Source organism: Copadichromis virginalis, linkage group LG7 (assembly GCF_057382275.1).
Source record: "Copadichromis virginalis isolate Kocher_CV1m ecotype Utaka linkage group LG7, C_Virginalis_male_GT1.1, whole genome shotgun sequence".
NCBI lineage: Eukaryota > Metazoa > Chordata > Actinopteri > Cichliformes > Cichlidae > Copadichromis > Copadichromis virginalis.
The window spans coordinates 56,888,786-56,909,659 of NC_140624.1; the positions used below are offsets into that span (position 1 = coordinate 56,888,786).

The 20,874-nt window shown below is 38.7% G+C and overlaps 1 protein-coding gene across 5 annotated transcripts; it reads right to left on the minus strand.

Annotated features, from left to right (window-relative positions):
- Positions 1 to 1,316: 1,316 nt before the first annotated feature.
- On the minus strand, positions 1,317 to 17,305 carry rilpl1 (Rab interacting lysosomal protein-like 1). 5 transcript variants are annotated; one of them, XM_085464370.1, is made up of 10 exons: positions 16,853 to 17,202; positions 13,640 to 13,787; positions 12,639 to 12,757; positions 10,222 to 10,467; positions 9,355 to 9,501; positions 7,554 to 7,604; positions 7,317 to 7,471; positions 6,311 to 6,415; positions 4,970 to 5,057; positions 3,874 to 3,937 (listed from the first exon to the last, which is right to left on the minus strand). In XM_085464370.1, exons 1-10 carry the CDS (start codon positions 17,138 to 17,140, stop codon positions 3,932 to 3,934), a joined length of 1,353 nt encoding a protein of 450 aa, XP_085320496.1. In that variant the 5' UTR covers positions 17,141 to 17,202; the 3' UTR covers positions 3,874 to 3,931. The 5 variants fall into 5 exon arrangements, with proteins under 5 accessions (XP_085320499.1, XP_085320498.1, XP_085320500.1 ...); XM_085464373.1 differs by lacking the exon at positions 4,970 to 5,057 and having other exon boundaries at positions 1,317 to 3,937; positions 16,853 to 17,305; XM_085464371.1 differs by lacking the exon at positions 3,874 to 3,937 and having other exon boundaries at positions 4,964 to 5,057.
- Positions 17,306 to 20,874: the final 3,569 nt, after the last annotated feature.

The following is a 20,874-nucleotide window of genomic DNA, read 5'->3' on the forward strand; positions in this document are numbered from 1 at the left end:
TCTACGTTCTTATTGTCTGTACAGCTGTCGAGGTTATGGAGATTTCCAAAAGACAACAACAAATCCAGCTCTCCAAGTTATTCTTAAAATATTCAGTATATTTAATGTTTGGATTTCTGTTCTTGTTAATATTATTTAAATGCAAAAGGAAAAAACAAAAACAACCCAGTGTTAATAATAAATAGCCCAGTCACGTGTATCCGACGAAGTACATCTTAAGTGATGCACTGTGTTTAATACATAAGGATACGCCTTCCTCTACTCCCTCTACCAGTAGCATTGTGTATGAAATGTTTTCATATGAGCCTTTCTTGACAGAGATATTCCACTCTGGATTATTCCCTTGTCTATGTGGAACTAATGCAATAATAGTTGAGGGGCAAAACAAACCTGTTGGCTGTTTTTTAGGGCATGATAGATCTTTGCTGTTGTAGCGCTGATTAAATCTTGATGCTGGGGTTTTAGGCATTGTTTAATAAAGATGTAATATGCAAATTAAACGTCTTGGGCATCTGATTTGTTCTTCCATTAAAAGAAAGAAGTACGTTAATGCTTAAAACTGTTTTGAATAAATGAGAATTCAAAAAAAAAAGATGGGAAGAACTCTTTTCTACCATGAGGGTTGTTGTATAGTTTGTTCACCAGAGGGCACTTTGCACCACGCCATCTGTCCATTTAGGGTTGGGGCTGGATCCTATCTCAGGTGTCACAGGGCGAGAGTTATAGTACACCCTTGACAGGTTGCCAAGGTCAATTTAGAATCACAAATTCCACACAGCAAAACCCCAGGTTGGAATCAAAACGAGACCAGGACTTTCTCACTGTGAGGCGACGGTATTAACCCCTGTACCACCATGCTATCATCATCTAATTGAGATAAATCATATTTCTTCTTGTCACAACTCTCCACACTAACCCAGCATCTTAAATAAATAAATAAAATCATCCTTTTTTTGGTGAATTGGACGACTACTGCTGTGCTTTCTGTTATGTTTCATATTTAGTCTTCTTCATATAGACCTGATTTCTAAATTGTTACATAAGTGCAAAAGGTGATATATTCTGTACAATGGAATTTCAACCAAATACACTGCTTTGTGCCTTATGTTTAAATTGAGACAGAGGAAAATTAATGTAGTTAAACTTTTCCCCCACACCAGTTATTTTACCACACTGGATGTTCTTTGTTTACAAATGTATGTTCCCTTGCCCATTTCCTTTTACAATTATGAACAAATCAAACACTTGAACGTGACTGCGATCTGTTATGCAAGTTAGGAAAAACAACAACAAAAAAAAAAACACGTGCAAAAATGTCAAATATTACAGATTTTTATTACTGGTGTGACATGTTTGAATTTCATAAAGCACTGATCCATTCAATATATCTCTTAAATCTCCACTTTAATGGGCTTCATAGGAGACTCAAAGGAAAAAAATGAAGATTGGAGTAAGCACTCGGGTAGCAGTTCATTTCCCTTAAAATATTTCACTGTTTAATTCCTTCATGAATAAATTGAGCAGATCCCTTTGACTTCCAAATAACATGTAAAATATAGTTTCTCTTTAACATATCTGTGATTTAATAAAAGGGGGGAAGCTGCTTTGACACACGTCTTTAGCCTCATTTCTCAATCTTTTCATTTGCCATTCATTTATTCCACCTTCCTGGGTGAGTATAAATGAAGATAAAGTGCCACTACTGTTAACGTTTCCATGAAGGCATCAGCTGTTAAAGCACAAGCACCATCCGCAAAATAGTCTTTTTTTTAAAATAAATGTAAACACACTCTTCAGCTTAATTACCATTATTTTAAACCATGCACAATCTGAGAAATAATTAATCCTTCATGACTTACACTGTTTCTAAACAGAGCCTTGATTCATGTTTAAATTTGAGGCCTTGTATAAATGATGCATATAAACACAAACGCACTGACTTCTATTTTGCACATGTGTGATGATATTCGGGGTTATTATTGCTGCTTATGCTGAATATGAATATTTTATCTAGGGAAAAAGTGCAAATGTAATGTAAGATTTAGGCTCTTACTGATGACATAATATGTATTAATTAAAATACATTTTAATTTATTTTGCTTTTATTTGAAGTGAAAGCTGCTGTATGTTTTTGTTATAAGTGATTCAAATACAATATTACACTGTCTCTTCGGGCCTATGTTTGATTATAGAAATTAAACAGAATCATATAGATGTAATTTATTATTGCCTGCTATGGTTTGGCTGGTGTTACAAAACTGCAGGTTTGCATGAGCACAGTGTGGAGCGTCACGTTTGTCACTGAAAGCATGAAATCAGACTTTATGACAAATGTAAGTTTGTATGTAAAATATTAGAGGAATTCCCATGGCACAGCTATTCTGTGTTTCACAAAAGAGAAATCTGTGTTAATTGTTAGAGAAAAGGGGCACATAAAAAGAAAAAAGCATCACAAACATAAATATATACAAATTTCTCGAACAAAATAAAGAGATACTAAGTCAAAACTATAGTGGGTGAAGAGCTTACTATGTCAAAATTATGAGACAATATCATTATTAAGTTAATAAATTAGAATTAGATTGACTAAAAGAAAATAAAAAATTGCAGCAATGAACAAAAAGCTCAAGCTATGATTTACAACTTTTAATCTATAAAAAGATCACTAGTATTATAAAGATCTAATAAATAAAACGGGCTTGCTAAATCTTACAATTTAATTTGTAATTTGTTTAGTCAAATGCATTACATTCATTTACGGTTTTCAGATCATAAAAACAAGAAATTATTAAGTCAGGTGTTAAATTTATACTAAACCATGATGAGTGAGTAAAAAATGTAAAATAATTCATCAGTAGTAGTTGACTTAAATAAAACTGGAAAAGTTTTATAATGAACTAATTCACCATGTCAAAGCTTTTATATTACCATGAAATGATGGAATATTGCAAACATTGACTTAAAAAGTACAAATATGTGAATTAATGACTCACTAATTCAACATTAAAGCCACAATGTTGCTTATTTGGCTACATACAACATGTAGCCAACATTATAGGAGATGTCATGAAATGCTAAAATGCTTAAACCATCCTGTAATAGGATAGTAAAAACTATTATGAATGGGTAAAAATGCAAAGACAAATTGGGATTATGATGGCCAAAATCTAACTTTCACTTTACACGAGTACTTTAAATTCTCATACCCAAGTGTTTATGCATTCATTCTTTTTAGTCACAGAAACTGCTGCATTAAATATGAGAACAAAATATCTTCACACCTTCACACAGCTTTAAATTGTGACTGCATGCAACATTTAAACAGAGGCCTCAATTAGATTTCATAGAGCTGCATACTCAACTTGCAAAACGCTGGTGATGGACTGATTAGCTGCCTACTTGACAGAAATTTGAAATAACTAAATGGGATATTAAAATGTTGCTCTCATTAAAAAAACTAGTGACACTCAGGTGTGCAGTCATTTCCCCCCTTGTTTACTCCGGACCTCCGGCTCCTTATCATTTACCACCTGCCAAAAAATTCCACTTTCCACAGTCAACCTGAGTTTACCCTCTCGCCTGCACGTCAATCCTGTAAAACACTTTCAGGGATTTTTTTTTTTTTTAAATGGCAGAATTTGAAGTATACACAGTATTTTTTCCAAGGACATTAGATTCTTCTTGTTTCTTGCCATCTTCTCACCTCATGTACATGGCATTTCAGCTGCAGTGTGAGTTGCTAGTGTTGGTTTGGTGTGCAGTTGAATGATGGGAGTGTTAAGAGTTTTAAGTCCCATACGGTGTCTACATGTGCTGCAACGCCTCCTGGGCTTGTTCGGTGTACACGTCGTCTTTGCCTGCCCACGAGCCGAAGCCGACATCGAAATGTGCACTGCGCTGCGAGCTCCGCTGCTTGTCACGTGAGAAGAAACTAAACCTGAGACGAGAGAACGGAGAGAAGAAACAGGCGGTGGGTTACAACTCCATGTGTAGGGCTAACACTGAGTATGAGCTACATGTAAAGCAGTGTTAGAGTAATGGCAAATTTAACAGAATGCATCACAAGTGAATTATTTTAGTTTTTAATTACGACACCTCCTGTAAAATTAGTGTAAACAAATGCCTCTATGTTACACCAGTCGTTTTGTTTGGATATCTGCTCCTGACACTTAAAACTGGTTTCTCTTAATCTGAACACTTCTAATGTCAACAGGATTGTTTTCCTTTTGTCATATGTCAAGTTCTGTTGTAACCCTGATTCAAATTAACACAAAACTCTACAAACCACTTAAGGTGAAATAACTATATAGGAATTGAAGTAAATTTCTGCTCATTTAAACGTCCCCTTAATTCCAATATGTAATTTTCTTTCCAATTTAACCTTGTCAAGTGAGGTGATGTGCTGCATTCATCACTACAAAACACAGACACTATTTTTCAGCGATTTTTCCCTCATGAACCTATTACTTTCATCTCTAAAGTTCTCTGTCATTTTACCCCCTCTTACCCAGCCCCTTTTTCCTCTTCACCTGCCCTAATACACTATTGTAAAAATTCATAAATTGTAGCAGAAATTATTTCGTCATTTTCTGTAAATTGATCCGGGCAGATGATAAAATATTAAAGCATTAAAAATTAAATTAATCCCTAGCTATGATCTAAAAGCACTTTAGATCAATTTATATTGTAAATTCCACACAATCATTTTTAGTGCGCATGGTCAGTCAGGATGGTCAGTGAGGGCAAAAGTTGAGACATTAGACTACACACTATTCTGACTGGCTGATTTATTTTTTGCACGATCCTTGGTCGTCTCATTCGACGAACACAATAAGACAGCCCCACAATCAGCCAATCAGAATACTACAAAGGTGCGAAAAGAAAGCAACCCCGTGGACATGCAAAGGGGGTGAAGCCTGTTAGCTGAGACAGTGATGGATTGCAAAGCCAACCAAATATAGAGTCATACAAGTGACATGAGGCGTCTGATTGGCTGTAAAGTGGGGTCATCTGGGATCAAACCAGCCGCTACCATCGGCATTATAGCGGTGAAGATCCTGTTACACAGAGGTAAAGACACGAAAACACACATACATAGGGGATGGGGGAGGACAAGGACCACATCAACCGTTGACCTCTGTCTGAACCAAACCTCATTAAAGCTCAAAAGATGTCAAGCTGAGTTTATTTTAAACCAGAGAGGAAAATAAAATTATGATATTGAATTAAAAAATACAACAAAATCCAAGAACAACTCACAGCATGTTAAAAACCAAAACACAGTGAATGCAACTTAGTTTGCACAGATAAACTGTATAAACATGCAAACTGCTGCTAATGTTGCCACCATATTGGTATAGCGACACCTCCTGATACATTTAATTAATGTCCCAAATCTTGTACTTACACTTGCTACTGTGCACACTGACAGAGCTGCCATAGAATTAATTTAAAAAAACTTAACCAGAAAGCTTGTAATAGTCTGCCACACACACTGGGGCAGCCTGGGATTGAATCATTTCTTCCTCCTGAGGCACAGCCACCTCGTATAAATAATGTAATGCATGGTAAAATACAAAGAACATGTTTTTAAATACTAAAAAATATTGTAAAAATGACCATTTATTGATATCACCCTAATCTTCTAATGTCTGTTTATTTTTTTTGGAAAACAATTGTTTTATATTTTGAATACTTTTAGTTTTACATTCATGAAAATATTTACCCTCATACAGTCACAGGACTTACAGGAATGATATGTACTCTGTATCAGAGAGCTATACAGAGACACAGATTAACAGGTAAACAATTTCATTAAAAAATTCTCAACACTAAAAAAAAGACATTCAATTAAATATTACGTTAATAAAATAGTAAAGTGTCCTACAATTAGAATACTTGGAGCTGCTTTTAGTCTTGAGTCCTTGTCACAATGTGACAGCTAATTGGAAACAACCACAGACTCCAGTTTGTACATGGCTGACAAACACAGGATAATGTATGTTTACTTGTTAGTAGCCCAGCTACCTCTGTAAAGTAAAGTATATATAGTATATGGTATCACACGAGGGAAGCGAAGTCTAAAGCTAAAGCTGCCAGCCTGAAACAGCGTCTTGCACTGCTGCTGAAGAGACAAGAACAAGCATGTAATATGCAAATGACTGAGCATGTAGAGACCAAATAATCAACCGCTACTCACAGCATGCAAAGTTCCCATTAATCACAGGAAGCAAGGTTTTCACAGGCAAGTGTTTTCATTAGCAGATGTTACATGAGTGAGAGTATTTGTGTGAGTGTGAGCTCCACATACAGGCGTTTGATTCCCGATTCTGGCTGGGCAGAAGAGCGGGAGCGAGTCCTTAGTTCAGGGGAGGGAGAAGAAGATGGAGTTCCAATCTCCTCGTCTGCCTCATCACTACAAACACAGAGACAACCAGAATTACAGAGATCAGGATTACTTTGTCTATGAAGCACAACATATCAGGCTTTTTCACAGATGGACAAAAAGAATTAGATGTAAAAAGTGGGATTTTTTTGGAGTAAATACATTTTTAACTTAATGTGCTGGCAGAGGGATGACCAAAAGATGTGCGGAAAAAAGGGAACAAAAAATATGCTTTAGAGAATTTAAATGGGTTGTTAGTCAGATTTTAAAGCTCTGTGGCAACTTGTGTTGGTTGTGAGCAACCCTCCAAGAAAAATATTAAACAATGTCTAAAACTAAGAATACATCAAGCAATACATCTTAATTGGGAAATGCATATGGTTTCTTTATGGCTTCTTCATGCATGTCTTTTTTTCTCTTCATCATCCCACAACAAGTCATAGTAAATGTCTATCCCTTGTGGAGGGACTGAATATTTCTTTACTCAGTCCCTCCACCCATACTTATGATATAGGTGGACACCAATAACATAATTTGCCAAAGTATCATAATAATCTTACGGCCGAAAAGGCTTCACAAGCACATAAACAAAAGTCTGAAAGTTGAAGTAAAAGCAGAGATAACAGTACAAGAAACACGAGGCTAAAATATAACTGTGCTAAGTAACAGAGCATAAACATGAAAGAATATAATAATTAAACTGAAAACAACTACAAATAAGTGCAATTTTAACATATATTAATGAGGAAACAGCAACTTAAAGCACTCAGCAAGAAGCTGGCCCTGTGTGGTCTGACTGAGAAAACTAAACTTCTAAATCCTGTTGATGCTTTAAGCACACGATAAACACAGTTTTGTGCAGCTCATAAATATCTCTCTCCACAGGAGGTGGGTAATTGTCAATATTAACATGTTTAACACCTATATGTACCTTTTATAGTAGGCCAGCTCCTCCTGCAGCAGGAACACTTTGGCCTTTAGCTCATTCCGCTCATGCAGGACATCCCTCAGCTCCTGCAGAGTGAATCTGGGCCTGTTGGGGTCCTTTGGATCCAGGCCCCCTGACTCCTCCTCACACAGCGCCTCCTGCCGAGAGAAAAATACATTACACAGAGTAAACTAAACCAGAGAACAGAAGGGAAGAGGCAGGGGCGGGGAGTAAGGATACCTTAGTGAAATATTGGAACACAGCAGGCATATCTTCATCGCACATCGCCTCCTGGTGGCAAATGTTTAACTACAAGTCAGACACAGGGCCTTTTTGTTCCAATGCATTGGTTTAGTTCAGACTTCACCCCAGTCTGTGAGCTAAAATGCTGTTAGCTTTTTTAACTCAGCAAAGAGAAATTCACTTGAGTGTTAAAGGAAAACACCTGAAACACATGCTGCGGACACGAGGCACTCATGCAAAATTCTACTCTAAAATGTCTAAAATTCTCACGCTTTTCAGGATTCTGTACACAATCTCAAAGTCCAACTGGAATCACATGTTTCGTCAAACTTTTTAAACATTAGAGATTATCCGAATGTGTGTGCAAATGAATAAAAAAATGGTTTTGTGATGCGCTTTAGCTCAGCCACTCCTGACTTTGTTGTCTGCTCCAGACATTTTCAGCTCACTTGGCTGTTTCACAACTATTCTTCCCTGCATCACTTCAAACAAATTATTTTACATTTATATGTTTGTTATATATTTGTTTATATTGTCTATCTTATTACTTAATGTTTTCTTTATTTTAACCTTTGTGTACAGCGCTTTGTGACTGCCTGTCTACAAAAAAGCGCTTAATAAATAAACCTTACTTACTTACTTATATTTTTTCTTTCATTTAAAACCAAATAGTACAGATTTTTTCATGTGGTCGAACTGACAAATGCTTATTGTCTAGCAGCCCCGATGCTAAAGTGAGACCATCTTTGCATCTTGCTGGTTAATGTCAAGCAGCAACAGCAGGAAATGTTTGCATAACTTGGATAACTTGTAACCACTGATTGTACACCAAGGTGAACAGATAGGCATCTCAATAGAGTTGGGCCACCTCCTGAAGGCTGATCTCGGACATAAAACAGTCGTTTTGGAGGCTGATGAAGTGAAAAGGACCAGATGTGAGTCAGCTGTGGTCTGTGGCTTATTTTCTCATTTATCAGGGATCAAAGAGCCAGAACACACAGACCTGTTTGACTCACTGAGAGCACACAGTAGTAAAGACAATGGTGCATGTACATCTTCCACCGCAGCCGTCTAGTGTGTTTATTTGGCTCAGATTCAGTCCAGGTTCAGTGTCACCGTGAGAACAGATTTATCGGCATGTCTCCACCTTTGTTTAGCACGTCAGATGTTTCCATCAGTGTGGTGAATACTGTTGAGCGGCTAAAAAAACCTCAACCATGAGCTTTCATGTCATTAGCTGCACTAACTGGCTAGTTAGAGCTGTCATTCATTTATCATTTATGAAATTTTTCTGAATGTGTTTTAATGTGTTTCGAAACATAACATCAATTGTAGTTAATATAAAAGTCTTAAATGTAGCTACATTTAAAAAAAAAACCATTGTAGTACTCTTGTTTTTTTATTCTTTCTTACCACTATTACAGCAGAGAAATAAAAAAGAAACACTTAATTGTAGCTTTTCCTGCTGTCTGTGTTTCAATCTCAGGGTGCATGAAAGGACAGATTCAAGTGTCGTTGAAGGCTGGGCTCTTGCAGTATTCTATATTTAGAGGGGTCATGAGTGCACTTGTCCAGAAAGTCACTTAGCTGTGGAGAGGAAATCCTACTGATACTCTGTTAGCTTTCTGACACCCATGCAGAGTTGTTTCAGCACAGTCCACATGTCACAGAAATGTTAGTCTACTATCTTCCTTTGTTTATACCCACAAGGCTAATGTTCCATGGGGAGGAGTGCAGGTTTGGAGTTAGAGTCAGGACAATCACATCACTCTAGTTCCAATCAGCACATTTGCATTACCCAAAGCAACACTGCATCGTCCTCAGCATCCTCGTGTGTCTCTGGGCTGAGGGAACCACACAGAGGCCACGATACACCATCAACCCCCCCGGGTGTCAGCTCTGAGGAGCCCTCAGCCCCCACCAACACTGTAGCAATTTTACCACACTGGTGAGGCAAAAGACAGTTTGTGAGACATATAAATAAACTATTGAGTTGCTCCGAGGATTTGTGGTGCACAATCTACAGTTCAAATAAAAGATGGTGGTTTGAACAACTGCATGTGAAAATGATCAAATCTGTTATACAATGCAAACGATTTGCATAACATGCTAGTTTGTTTGCTCATTTCTCACAACAAGTCAAGAGAAGATCAAACTAAAAGGTTAGCTTCACACAAAGATGGAAGCTGGGGGAAACTTCCAATAATGTTTCTTTTATTATTTTTCACCATCATTTTCTGTTCCAATGTATGTACAAATATTCCAATACCTCAGGCTTCAGACTACCCTAACTAAAGTATTTTTTCTGTGTTTGGCTCTGTATGACATTATGACAGTGGATATTCCTAATATGGTCATCTCACATTGGCCCCACCTACTTGCTAGTACAAAACTTCTGTGTTTTGTTTGCAAAGGGCAGTGAAGAAGAATTTGGGGGAATTTAGCAAAAACATCTTGTTTCACACAGAGAATGACCTGAAGGGCTTCACCAAGGCCCAGCATAAGATAGAGAAGGATTATTTAACTATATAACATACAGAGAGTCCAAAAATTAAGAAATATAGAGCTTGTGTAATAGGTCCACATTAAAGTAAGCAATGTTATCTGTACAAAAAACTAAAACGTGAAAAGAAAAAGTTATGCTCAGTTTTCCCTGTGCTGTTACCTCTGCGGGTGAAGGAGGCTGAGGTGGGGGCTCGTCCGGGTTCTGAGCAGGCAGCTCTCCTTGAAGCCGTTCCCTTAAGCGTGCCGCTTCCTGTCGAAGAGCAGCAACTTCCTGTCCCCGAGCCTGAGCACTGGCCTCCAGCTCAACCTTCTGTTCAATGAGAGCTTTCCCTTGAGCTTCTACCACAGAGATTTTATGGCGCAGGTCATGGTTGATTTTCATTAGTCGAGACTGTTGCTGCTGGAGCTGGAGAAAGAAACAGAGAGACAATGGGCTGCATGGTCTCGCGTTTCTCAGAACTGCCACACAGGAGGTAAAAGCCACCCATCAAAGGTAAGAGCACGCATTTTCAGGCAATCTGTCTGAGGAGATATTGATTGTGCTGTACTGGGTGACACACAAACCATTAGTGGGTGTCAGGGGGTTTCTAAAGCCACAGAACAAATGAACAGCTAAATTCATGGACAAGTGAAATAATATAAATGACTGAAATGGAAATTCACTGTTAATATCCTAAAATACCTGGGCCTTAGCATTTCAGAGTGCGAGTGCCTAGGCTGCCTTTCCCAGCATGACAGCAAAGGAAACCAAATGAGTGACGTCTGAGTACTCAACTTCACTGTATATCTAAAGTAAGTTTCACATGTGGAAAATCTTGGACTAAAGAACATTTTGAAGTCTCACAATGCACATTATTTTTCTACCTACCCATGCGTACAAATTCACATAACTCCTGAAATGTTCAGGAACCTTTACATATCAGCCTTTACTTGGCTGATATGTTTCCTGTTTTGAATGTTCAACTGTAGTATCACATACTATCACATAGTTCTGTGTTGTGTCTTATCTGCCTATCCAAGTTTTTTTTCTTCAGATCTCTAGTAGCTATTTTGGTGTCTCATCTGTCCTCTGCTGTCTCCCATCCTGCTCACAGTAAACAGGAAGGTTATGACAACAAAAACTGTTCCCTAAACTGTATTTTTTTGTCATAATTAGATCATTAACCCATGTTAATTATCATTTTACTACACACATAAGCACATGTCTTGGTATCAGTCTTATCTATGATGTTGTATACAGCTGTATTCACAAGCTAAAGTGTGAGCTGCTGATATTTATGTTAGTAATGGTTTAGTTTTCTGACAAAGATTTGGAAAACCAGTAGATCAATAGTAGATTAGCTGACTTGCTAAAGAATCTTCTTCATCGACATCCTGAACTTGAGGCCACAGCATTTTTACGTTCCCTTTATCCACCACCTCATCCAGGACTCATCCATCCTTTTTAAAAATACTTCCATATTCATAGCAGAGCTATGGCCAAAGGCCAAAAGATGAGTTGTGTAACCTCTTCTGTAACATGTATAACCTCTCTCGCTCTGAGAGAACCAAAAACCTGCATATTTGCATTTTGCACCAGCACATTCTGGGGGTGTTTAATGCATGACTGGAATGACAGATCAACAGATCCGGGGCTCTTTTTTTTTTTTTTTTTTTACAAAAAATCTGAAGCTTTGATGCCTATGGTGACACGTCAAAATGTCTGCTGTGAAAAAGGTTTTATTGAACCTGACATTAAAAAACTGGCTCTGCTGTTATTTTCTGGAAAGCCATCTTGTGAAATTTTACATGTTTATTGGAGAAATTTTAGTCCTCTATGTCAGCTTCTGACTCGTTGACCTTTTCCAGATCTATGGCCATGTCTTCAATTTGCCACACAATCCAGACTGGTCTGTAGTGATGTCCTTTGCATGACCTTTACTCTGGCTTGTTCACACTACACTGTCGCATTTAGGTGGGGTCTCTTTGTTATCTGAAACCTAATCTATACAAAAGAAATACTCACAGGCAAACAAAACACATCAAACACCCTTCATCTGATAATGTGAGACTTTGTAAATTATACATGTAGGCTATTTGTTTTTGAGACTTGTATGATCCACTTCAAAGGTTTGTAAAATCAAGATAAAGAAGTTAAATTATTTGAGACTTTGCAGAAATTATTTACGAAAATAAACAAATACTTTGCACATTTCCAGGGTTTCTTAGCCTATGTTGAAGTGGGAAGCTAGAACTTGAAGGTAGGGAACTTGGGCACTCTGATAAAATAATCTTAAGAAACAAAAGTCTGATCAATGATTGGAAAACTAATTTGTTACAATCTATTTTTAGCTATTTTTAAATAGATGCTCGGAAGACCCATTCTATCCCTGAACTTTTTTTTTTTACCTTTTTTTAAACATTAAAACACTGGCAGCAAATATGTCTGCTTAATACTGAGCCAAAACATTTGCTGCTCGATCTAACCAGGCCTCTCTTATATTTAAAATATAGAAAATATCTGAATTCTTTATAATTCACACAAGAAGAAAAAAAACAGCTTCTTCTCATTGAGGCACCGAGTTTTTGTGTCCTTACTGCTTCTATGTCCTCGTTTTTTAGAGTCAGTTCACGGTCCTTGGCTCGAATCTCATCTCTCTGCTTGTCCACCACTTCTTTGAGCTTCTTCATCACCTGCCTCTCCCTTTCTGACATACCTGGAAATCGGTGACAGAGGGGGGAAAAATTGTCAGCCATAAAAATAAACAGGACAAATAGATTTTTCATCTGGGCTGACAGGCAGACGTGAGCTCTGATTTGTGTGTGAGGCTGGCAGGTGTGCTTGTATACTGAAGCTGGTCTGTGCGTCAGGGTGACTGTGGCCTCTGTGTGAGACCACGGAGAAGCCTCTGACGCAGGGATGAGACTGGCTCACCATTAACACAGAGAAGGCTCCCTTTGTTTGTGTTTGTATCTGAGTGTGGTACTGCGTGCACAGCAGAGAGAGAGAGGGACACACACATGAGAAACGTATCGAGGGCAAACGGACAAGTTTCGGGGCGCACACGGCAGAAACTTTAACTGAATTTCCAGGAAAATCAGCAAAAGACAAGCTGTTTCATGCTCTGCTGTGATGTAAACATTACTAGGTATTAGCAGGTTTTGAGTGGTAGCATGCAGACTCCCAACACTGAAGCAGGAGTCTGTTATTTGGAATTATTATCAGGAACATGCTCACAGTGTTAGTAAAAAAAAATTACCCATGCACATGTTTCAGAAATCCGACAGTAACTGCAAAGCTCTTTGTAGGAACAATGCATAACCACACTTTCCCTGAAAAGTGACAAGCCTACTCAATGAGCCTACTTTTGACTCGATTCAATCTTGGTCTCAAAGATTTGCGTAGAGGGCAGTAACATTTCTACACACATATTAGTGAATAACACATAATAATGTTTTAAAGCAACTGACTTGTAAGTCATTCACATTCTCAGTCACTTGTAAACTGGTGTGTATCATGAAAAACACACATACAAACACATTTTCTTTTTCTTTTAAGCTAGACAGTACTTTTCTTAGATGGAGCTCCACATCCTCACCCTCATGCCTCTGCAGCTCCTCCTCGCTCATGGGGTCTTTCATGGACATATTGGTGAGAAGGGTTTTGTTCTCTTCCTGCAGCTGAGCAATCTGGGAGAGCAAATCCTGAGCTTCTCCCCTCCACACATCCTCCACCAGCTCCAACTCCTGCACTCAGACACATACACACAAACTGTTATACTGTACATGTATCATTACCGATCACGTTTGTTATGGCTCGGTAAAACTAGAGTTAAAAAATCGGACTGAAGGCCTCATTGCATTGAGGTTTTTTTGCTGCCTGACTGCAAGGTGATTGTACATAAAAGCAATATTACCAAGCACTTATGTACAGACCTGCTTCCCTGGTTCAAAGAAACCATTTTAAAGCCAACAAGCAATTTCACTGCAAACATTCGCAATAATTTTGGTTGTGTAATGGGAGGATCAATGCATTGCTCCACTTTGGTCCTGACTATCTCAACAACAACTGGATGGACATAGTTTCTACGAGCATTTATGGTGCCCAGACCGGCATTACAAAACAAAACTGGCACTGCTGTGGTCTTCTGAGTTTTTCCTCTTTGTGGTTTATGCGCATGTGTAAGAAAAAGAAATCTCAACATCTCTAACTTTCAGAATTTACTGCAGTAATTTGCTTTTAAAGAACACAATTGTCATATCAAAGAGTAATGCGTTAATGACAAAAGCCTATAAAACACAATCGAATTGACTTGCTTTAAATTGTGGAAAATTTTTGGCAGATACTAAAAACGAAACATCTTCCTCAAGTCAGTCACTCAGACCCTAGATGATTCATATAGCAACTGGAAAACCAGGAACAAACAGGAAACAGGAAGCATGAGTCATTCTGTTCATATTGTCAAAGCAGCCACATTAACAAGAATGCATAATTTGCTGTTTGTACTTCATTTTTCCAGTTTACCTGTGAATGAATAGGCAAACATCACTATTACTTTGAAAGTGTGATGCATGTTTTTCAAATGTGATTCCATATTTAAATGTTTATTTTCAATTATATCAGAGGTGACTGTATCCGAATCGTTGTTGAACAGCTAGTTAGGATTCTGAGCAAAAGTAAGAGTTGCAGTCATCAACAAGAGAGAATTTTAAAGACTTTTTAAGGATTGTAAACATGCAAAATTTGACACGTTGGTCGCTACCATGGTGAAGGTACCACGGGAGGCTACGCAGACTGTGCACGGGAGGAGTGGAAATGACGGATTCTGTGGACATGTGCCATTTCACACTGCTCCGAGGCCTGCTGGAATCAGTTTCATTGATTTTAGTGGGAGCATGTGCACTACACATGGGCAACATATGCTACATGTTCAGTCATTGGGTTCATGACAAAAACAAAACAAAAAACCTACACAAAGTTTTATTATTATATACACTGCTGCACAACTCTTACATTAGCTTTTATATACACAAAAGAAAACTGTGCACGGAGCCAATAAACACTACACCGCATATTTTCACTGTGGATGTGAACTTTTCATTTCCATGTGAAAACTGTGCTGGCTTCAAATGGCCTGTGAGTTGCAGCACAAACAGCCTTCTCCGCTTTATCACGGTCACGAGACAGTTAATATGTGAACCACTGGCTCAGTCACTGTCACGAGAAACTGACACTAACTTTTTTTATAGCACTGAGCAGTCTGAGTGTCCGGCTTATTTCAAACCCCAAACACAGGGTCTCCTTTTAGATTCACAAAGATGGAAAATAAATGAAAACATTTAAAGCTCGATGCTTTAATGCACTGCATTTAGATTTTACTTGACCATTTCATAATACTTTACATTTAGATTCCAAAGGGAAATGTACTTTTTACCCAGTTCCTTTATGTCTGTCAGCTATAGCTACTTTCAGATTATATACAAATATATAATTGCCTTATAAAATACAGCATGTGGTTAAGGATGATTTTTTTCCTTTCATGGTGTATGAATACATTTTTACTCCATAAATTGTTTTTAGTGGTTCTTGAACCATTGGAAAAAGAAACCCATTCCTAGACATTTCTAAAGTTTACCCAACTCCTACACCAATGAATATGAATTAATAATTTATACTCACCTCACTACCACACTGGATGAATCTATATCTAGATTTAGAATAAGTACTATCTGTATGTAAAGTCATTTCAACCACTGGAGCTCCACCTCAACCAACTTCAGTCACAGACTGTATTTAATCTGACAGAAGTGCTTGATGATACTACGTACAGCCACACTGTGACACTGTATTCATACTGTAGTGATTTTTCAATCAAAGTAAGCCTCGCCCCAAACCTGATTTGTCGATTTTACTTTAAATATGACTAGAATTTACTAAATTAACATCGTATGTTATTAAATGAGACTTGAAAAGGCAATTCAGATCATAAGTTCACAAAGTAAGTGTTTGCCAAGATTATAAATCATGTCAGAAACAGGATCACTTTATCGTAGACTTCTTTCTAATCTAACTTCCGTTTGAAACCAGAGTCACTTCCCCCGCTATCTATTTAAAAAAGTAAAGGTTTAGAAATTTCACCTCCTGCTTCACTTCTTAGAGCTTATGTCCAGCTTTTATTCTGACTGAAACACAAAAATGCTACTTACTATGGCTGCAGCTATGATGTTTTAATTTTTTGACCATTTTGTGCATTTCTATTTAGTGTTATACATTAATAATGTGCACTAAAAGCATTTTATACATGTTTTACTTTCAGTACTTGCTTTTATTTAAATATAATGGAAAAAAATACTCTTTTAGCAGGGCATCCTTCCTGTTATAGGATTTTTACTTAAGTAATTGTTACCACTATCCACGTGCCTTGTAATGCTTTTTGTCGATATTTTACTGTTTGTTGTTTTCTTGTTTTTTCTATGGTTGAGTGCAAAATATTACTATACAACATTGACTGTAATGGATCATATTAATACTCTGTGTACGTGTAGGGGTGTTGTTGTTGTTCAACTTGTTTAACATCCAAAACTTTATTGTGCCTGATTCGTTTTAGAGCAGAGTGACACTTTGACTCTGATCACATTATAAATGCAGGACATTTTACTGTGGTATTAGTATTGTCCTAGGAAGACGATCTGAACACGTCCTACACGGATCAAAAACATAGTCTGACAGTCACTGACAAATTAAATCTTGACTTCCACTTTTATTCTGTATAGCAGAGAGTGATTGGCTCTGTGGCTGTGCAGTGTGAGACCTTTCTATGCTTCTTCTCCTTCTCCAGCCGGTCTATGCGCTCCAGACGCAGCTTGTCCAGCTCCAGCCTCAGCTCTTCGGTCTCCGGGCTGATGCTGCTGCGGCTCACCATCACCTCCAGGATCTCCAGGACCCGCACCACTTTGGGCATGAGCCTAGACAGAGCCTCGCAGCCATACTGGTCTATGATCCGCTCAAACTCCTGCCCCACCACTGCGGCGATGTCATACACGTCCATCACCGTGAGGTCAGCCACATTTTTCTCCAGGGCCGACCCGAAGTCCTCCATGTCGAGATAGTTTGTCCCTCCCCGGTTTCCTATTATGTTCCCTTCGCCGCAACAAACTTCCTCCCCCGTGAAGAACAAGCCTGCTAAGTTACGCTTTATGTCCTCAGCTTGATAAGCGGTGTCCAGAGACTCCTTAAAGCAGCATATAACACTGGAACTACTGCATATCCATCACTAGCGGCTCAGTCCAGCCTTCCGTTTGATTTTTTTGAGATACATATCGCCTAAGTGCCATCGCTGTCCCGCCGGAGCTGCGGTGCCCTGTAAGCTAGCAGCTACCACTGTCAACCACTACAAAAGTAAACTTCACAATTTCGGCAGCACGTTTCAAAATAAAACCCGCAAGGAGAAAGATATTCCAACCTCTTCTCATATATTCATAATTGAGATGTTTTAACTAATGCAAAGCAAAGCAATGTGCTTTTTAACAAATAAAAACAAGATTCCAAAACGTTACTTTTAAGTAAAGATGGAAAAACCATTTAATTCTATTCTTATACAACGAAAAGTAAAGGCTCATTCATTGAAGGAACATTAGAAGCACACTTATCGACTCCTGTATATCAAAATAAGCCCTTCCAAAATTAAATAGCTTCCAGCTGAACACGAAGAAACAACTGCTATGATTTTATGGTCAAAACATCTGTGTATGGTGTTGAAGAAAGATCAACAGAATTTTAACACGGGGCCGAGTCAGCCTTTCAGGTAATACCTGAAGGCGACGCCTTAAGAACATCTTATTTCCTGGCAAAAGGGGGAGTATCTTGAGGGAGTGTGTGTAAGGCTAAAATTAAATATGAAACACTGAAAGCGCCTACCTTAGAAAATTTCAACATACCCCGAAGTAAAACGTGGTGGAACGCTGATATATTTTGCATCACCATGTCACTAGTAACGTCATCCCTTTTTGCATGTGCTGTTCATGAGGGCCATGACCTAGTGTATCCACTGCTGTTCCTATGGAGATCAATAGTCTTATCTCAGTGGACAAAACAATAATTTAACAGTGCAGCAGGTTTGTGCAGAGTACCAGTTGTGAATACACTGTTACCTTGTACCGTTTATTAGTGCTTTTATTTTAAATATGATGAAGTCGAACGCCGGTTGCCTTTCCCTAACTTTACTTCCTGTTTGGTCCCTGCGTGAATCACAGTGGCTACTTCCATAGTGGTGAGGTTGCAGTTTGTATTGCGCATGACTGAAATAAGAGACGGACGAGGTCGCTGTGTGAATATATTACAGCACGAAGAGACGATTAACGCCTAAAACAACGCATTACTCTTCAACTAAACCGAATAAAGTGTGCTTTATGGAGGGGGGTAATCCAAGTCTACATAGAGTCTTTGAACATTTAATGAATCCAGAAATAACAGAACTGCATTCATATTTACTGATGTCATATTATATGAATTGTAACACTGGGTTATAATAACAATTATAGGAACAATGATATATAAAGGAATATTTCTAAATGTTAACAAAGAAGGAAAGAGAAGTTTAGGGCTTTGAGAATTTTACTGTTCATAAACCAGCAATCTAAACATTTAGATTTGTAAATTTTGTGTCAACAAATCTTTTGACAAATCGTCCCAGCTTTACTTTACACCTGACACTCATACTGAAGTCAGTTAGATGTATATATGAAGATCTTGCTGTGAGGCAGCAGTGCTAACCAACGTGCTGCCCACTTCTACAAATAAAACATTTTTACTCAGCTGTGCAATGTAGTTTGTAGTTTTTCAGCGTAAGTGTTTGAAAAGAAGAATAGCTGTCTGTGGGGGGAAATTAGCTGAGGCTAAGAAGGATGTGTGTTGTGCGGAAAGAGTTAGAGAACTGGATTAACTCTGTTACTTGAGGGCTTGAGTGGCTGAGGACCAGGAAGGGTCATTGTGCAGGTAGGGACATTTCTGGAAAGTCCTTCACCTTATAGGTGATAGATTCTGGTGGTAAGCAGCTGATGGTGAACTCAGATTTCCTCAGAGCAACATGAGGAGAACAGGAGAGGTTTTGCATGGCTTGGCACAGACTGGCAACAAGGTAACAAAGTTAGTCAATGACAAGCAGAGACATAGCAAAGACAATCTGGCAGACATCTGCTACACCATCCAGCCCCCAGGTATGAGAAGGACAATCTGAGCAGAACTCCGCCCACAGGCAAACCCACAGAGCCCACTTCCACCTAGAACTCAAAGCGACTTTTACAAAGTGAGAGAGGAACAGAAAATAAACACAAAAACATCAGACCCTGTACAGACCATGACAACTATGTTGAGAAATGAGGGTTGAAATGTGGGGAGAGTTCAAACTGTGGATTTTTGAGAAATATAAGAGCAGGTTATCACTAGCTGGCTAACCTAAATGCTAAGATCCTCAGAAGTGAAAAATGACCATTGTGTGCTTATGTAAAAATTTTTAAGCCCAATAGCAAAAACTGTGACTAACAAAGAAAGGATAAAGCTTGAAGCATATGGAAGACAGAAAAATAAAAAATGAATAACATGCATTAATGCATGGTAAAGATGAGCTCGATGAATCATGGGAAGTCCAAGGTTAATCAAAAATGGAAGTTATAAGCCACGTGACTGTTAAAAATCACATTCTTTAAGAACAGAGGAATGCCACTTTCAGGAAGTCAAACATCTTTCTTTTGTTTTTCAAGAGGAGCCAGAGGATCATAAGCAATGAGTCTGTAGGACTACTGATGATCAGGCTTTCAGATATCTTAAATGTAATAAATAAAGCACAGTCAAAAGACAAACAGCACCTTAACGAGAGAAACAAAAACAGATACACAAACTTAGCATCTTCTTGTGTGAGTGTGATAATGAGGGTGAGAAGCTAAAATAATGAATCCCCTTCCTTGCACAGAAGAGGCCTAGCCACGCTGGATCACAACTCCCAAGGAAGTGGGTCGACAACTACACCAGATCATGTGGCCATAAGCCCTTGAAACACCAAGTACTCACATCCCCAAGGAGGCAGCAACGAGGAGGGGCAGTAGGAGGGGCAACCCTTCATCCTCTATGTTGTACTGAAGTTGAGGCACAGCAACCCCAGACATATAGACATATACTGGCCACACAAACACAACAATGCACAAAAATACACATCCATCCATGTTGATGTGTGTATGAACAGAGGGTGGGTGCTGGGATGTAAAACTTGAGAAGGCGAGAAAGGAGAGTAGGCTCCAACTGGCTCAGTAGGTACCTCAATTCCCCATACTACCCTGCCACACAGTGGGAATAAGTGGGCCTACTGCAACCACATCCCGGAGCACCCCAACATCCAAGGCCAGAAAAAACAAGATAAGGGTCTCTTTTACAGAGTGAGGGAGGGTGGCTAAAGTCAAGAGTTGTTCATTGGGTGGGAACGTACTGCTTTGGCGACACATTTGATATGCATCTAGACAGAAAGTATTGAGTCCAGAACGACACCCAGGTGGCAAATTTCTGGGCATAGCCAGATGGTGCAACTGTCTACATCAATGAATAGTCTTCCAGATTAGGGCCATGGGAGCTGCAACCAAGAGCCGTTTTATTACTGTTGACCTTGAGTAAATTAATATGTCTGACTCTTATCTAAACAGATTTTGGCAGTGTTCTCAACAACAGCATTCACATAGCATTTGGGAGTTCATAAGCAGGTGGCAGCACCTGTTGGTGCGCCTTAGTATCAGTGGCGTCAGACACTTGGCCCTCAGCATCTGCTACCACTCTTTTCCTTGGTAGGAG

What these genes read in the sequence shown, in the direction of transcription:
- rilpl1 (XM_085464373.1), bottom strand. Translation starts at nt 17,140, where the DNA reads ATGGAGGACTTCGGGTCGGCCCTGGAGAAAAATGTGGCTGACCTCACG. An exon ending in TGTTCCAATATTTCACTAAG is followed by an intron (nt 7,472 to 7,553) that starts GTATCCTTACTC and finishes TTCTCTCGGCAG; the next exon opens with GAGGCGCTGTGTGAGGAGGA. An exon ending in GAGCTGGCCTACTATAAAAG is followed by an intron (nt 6,416 to 7,316) that starts GTACATATAGGT and finishes CTGTGTTTGTAG; the next exon opens with TGATGAGGCAGACGAGGAGA.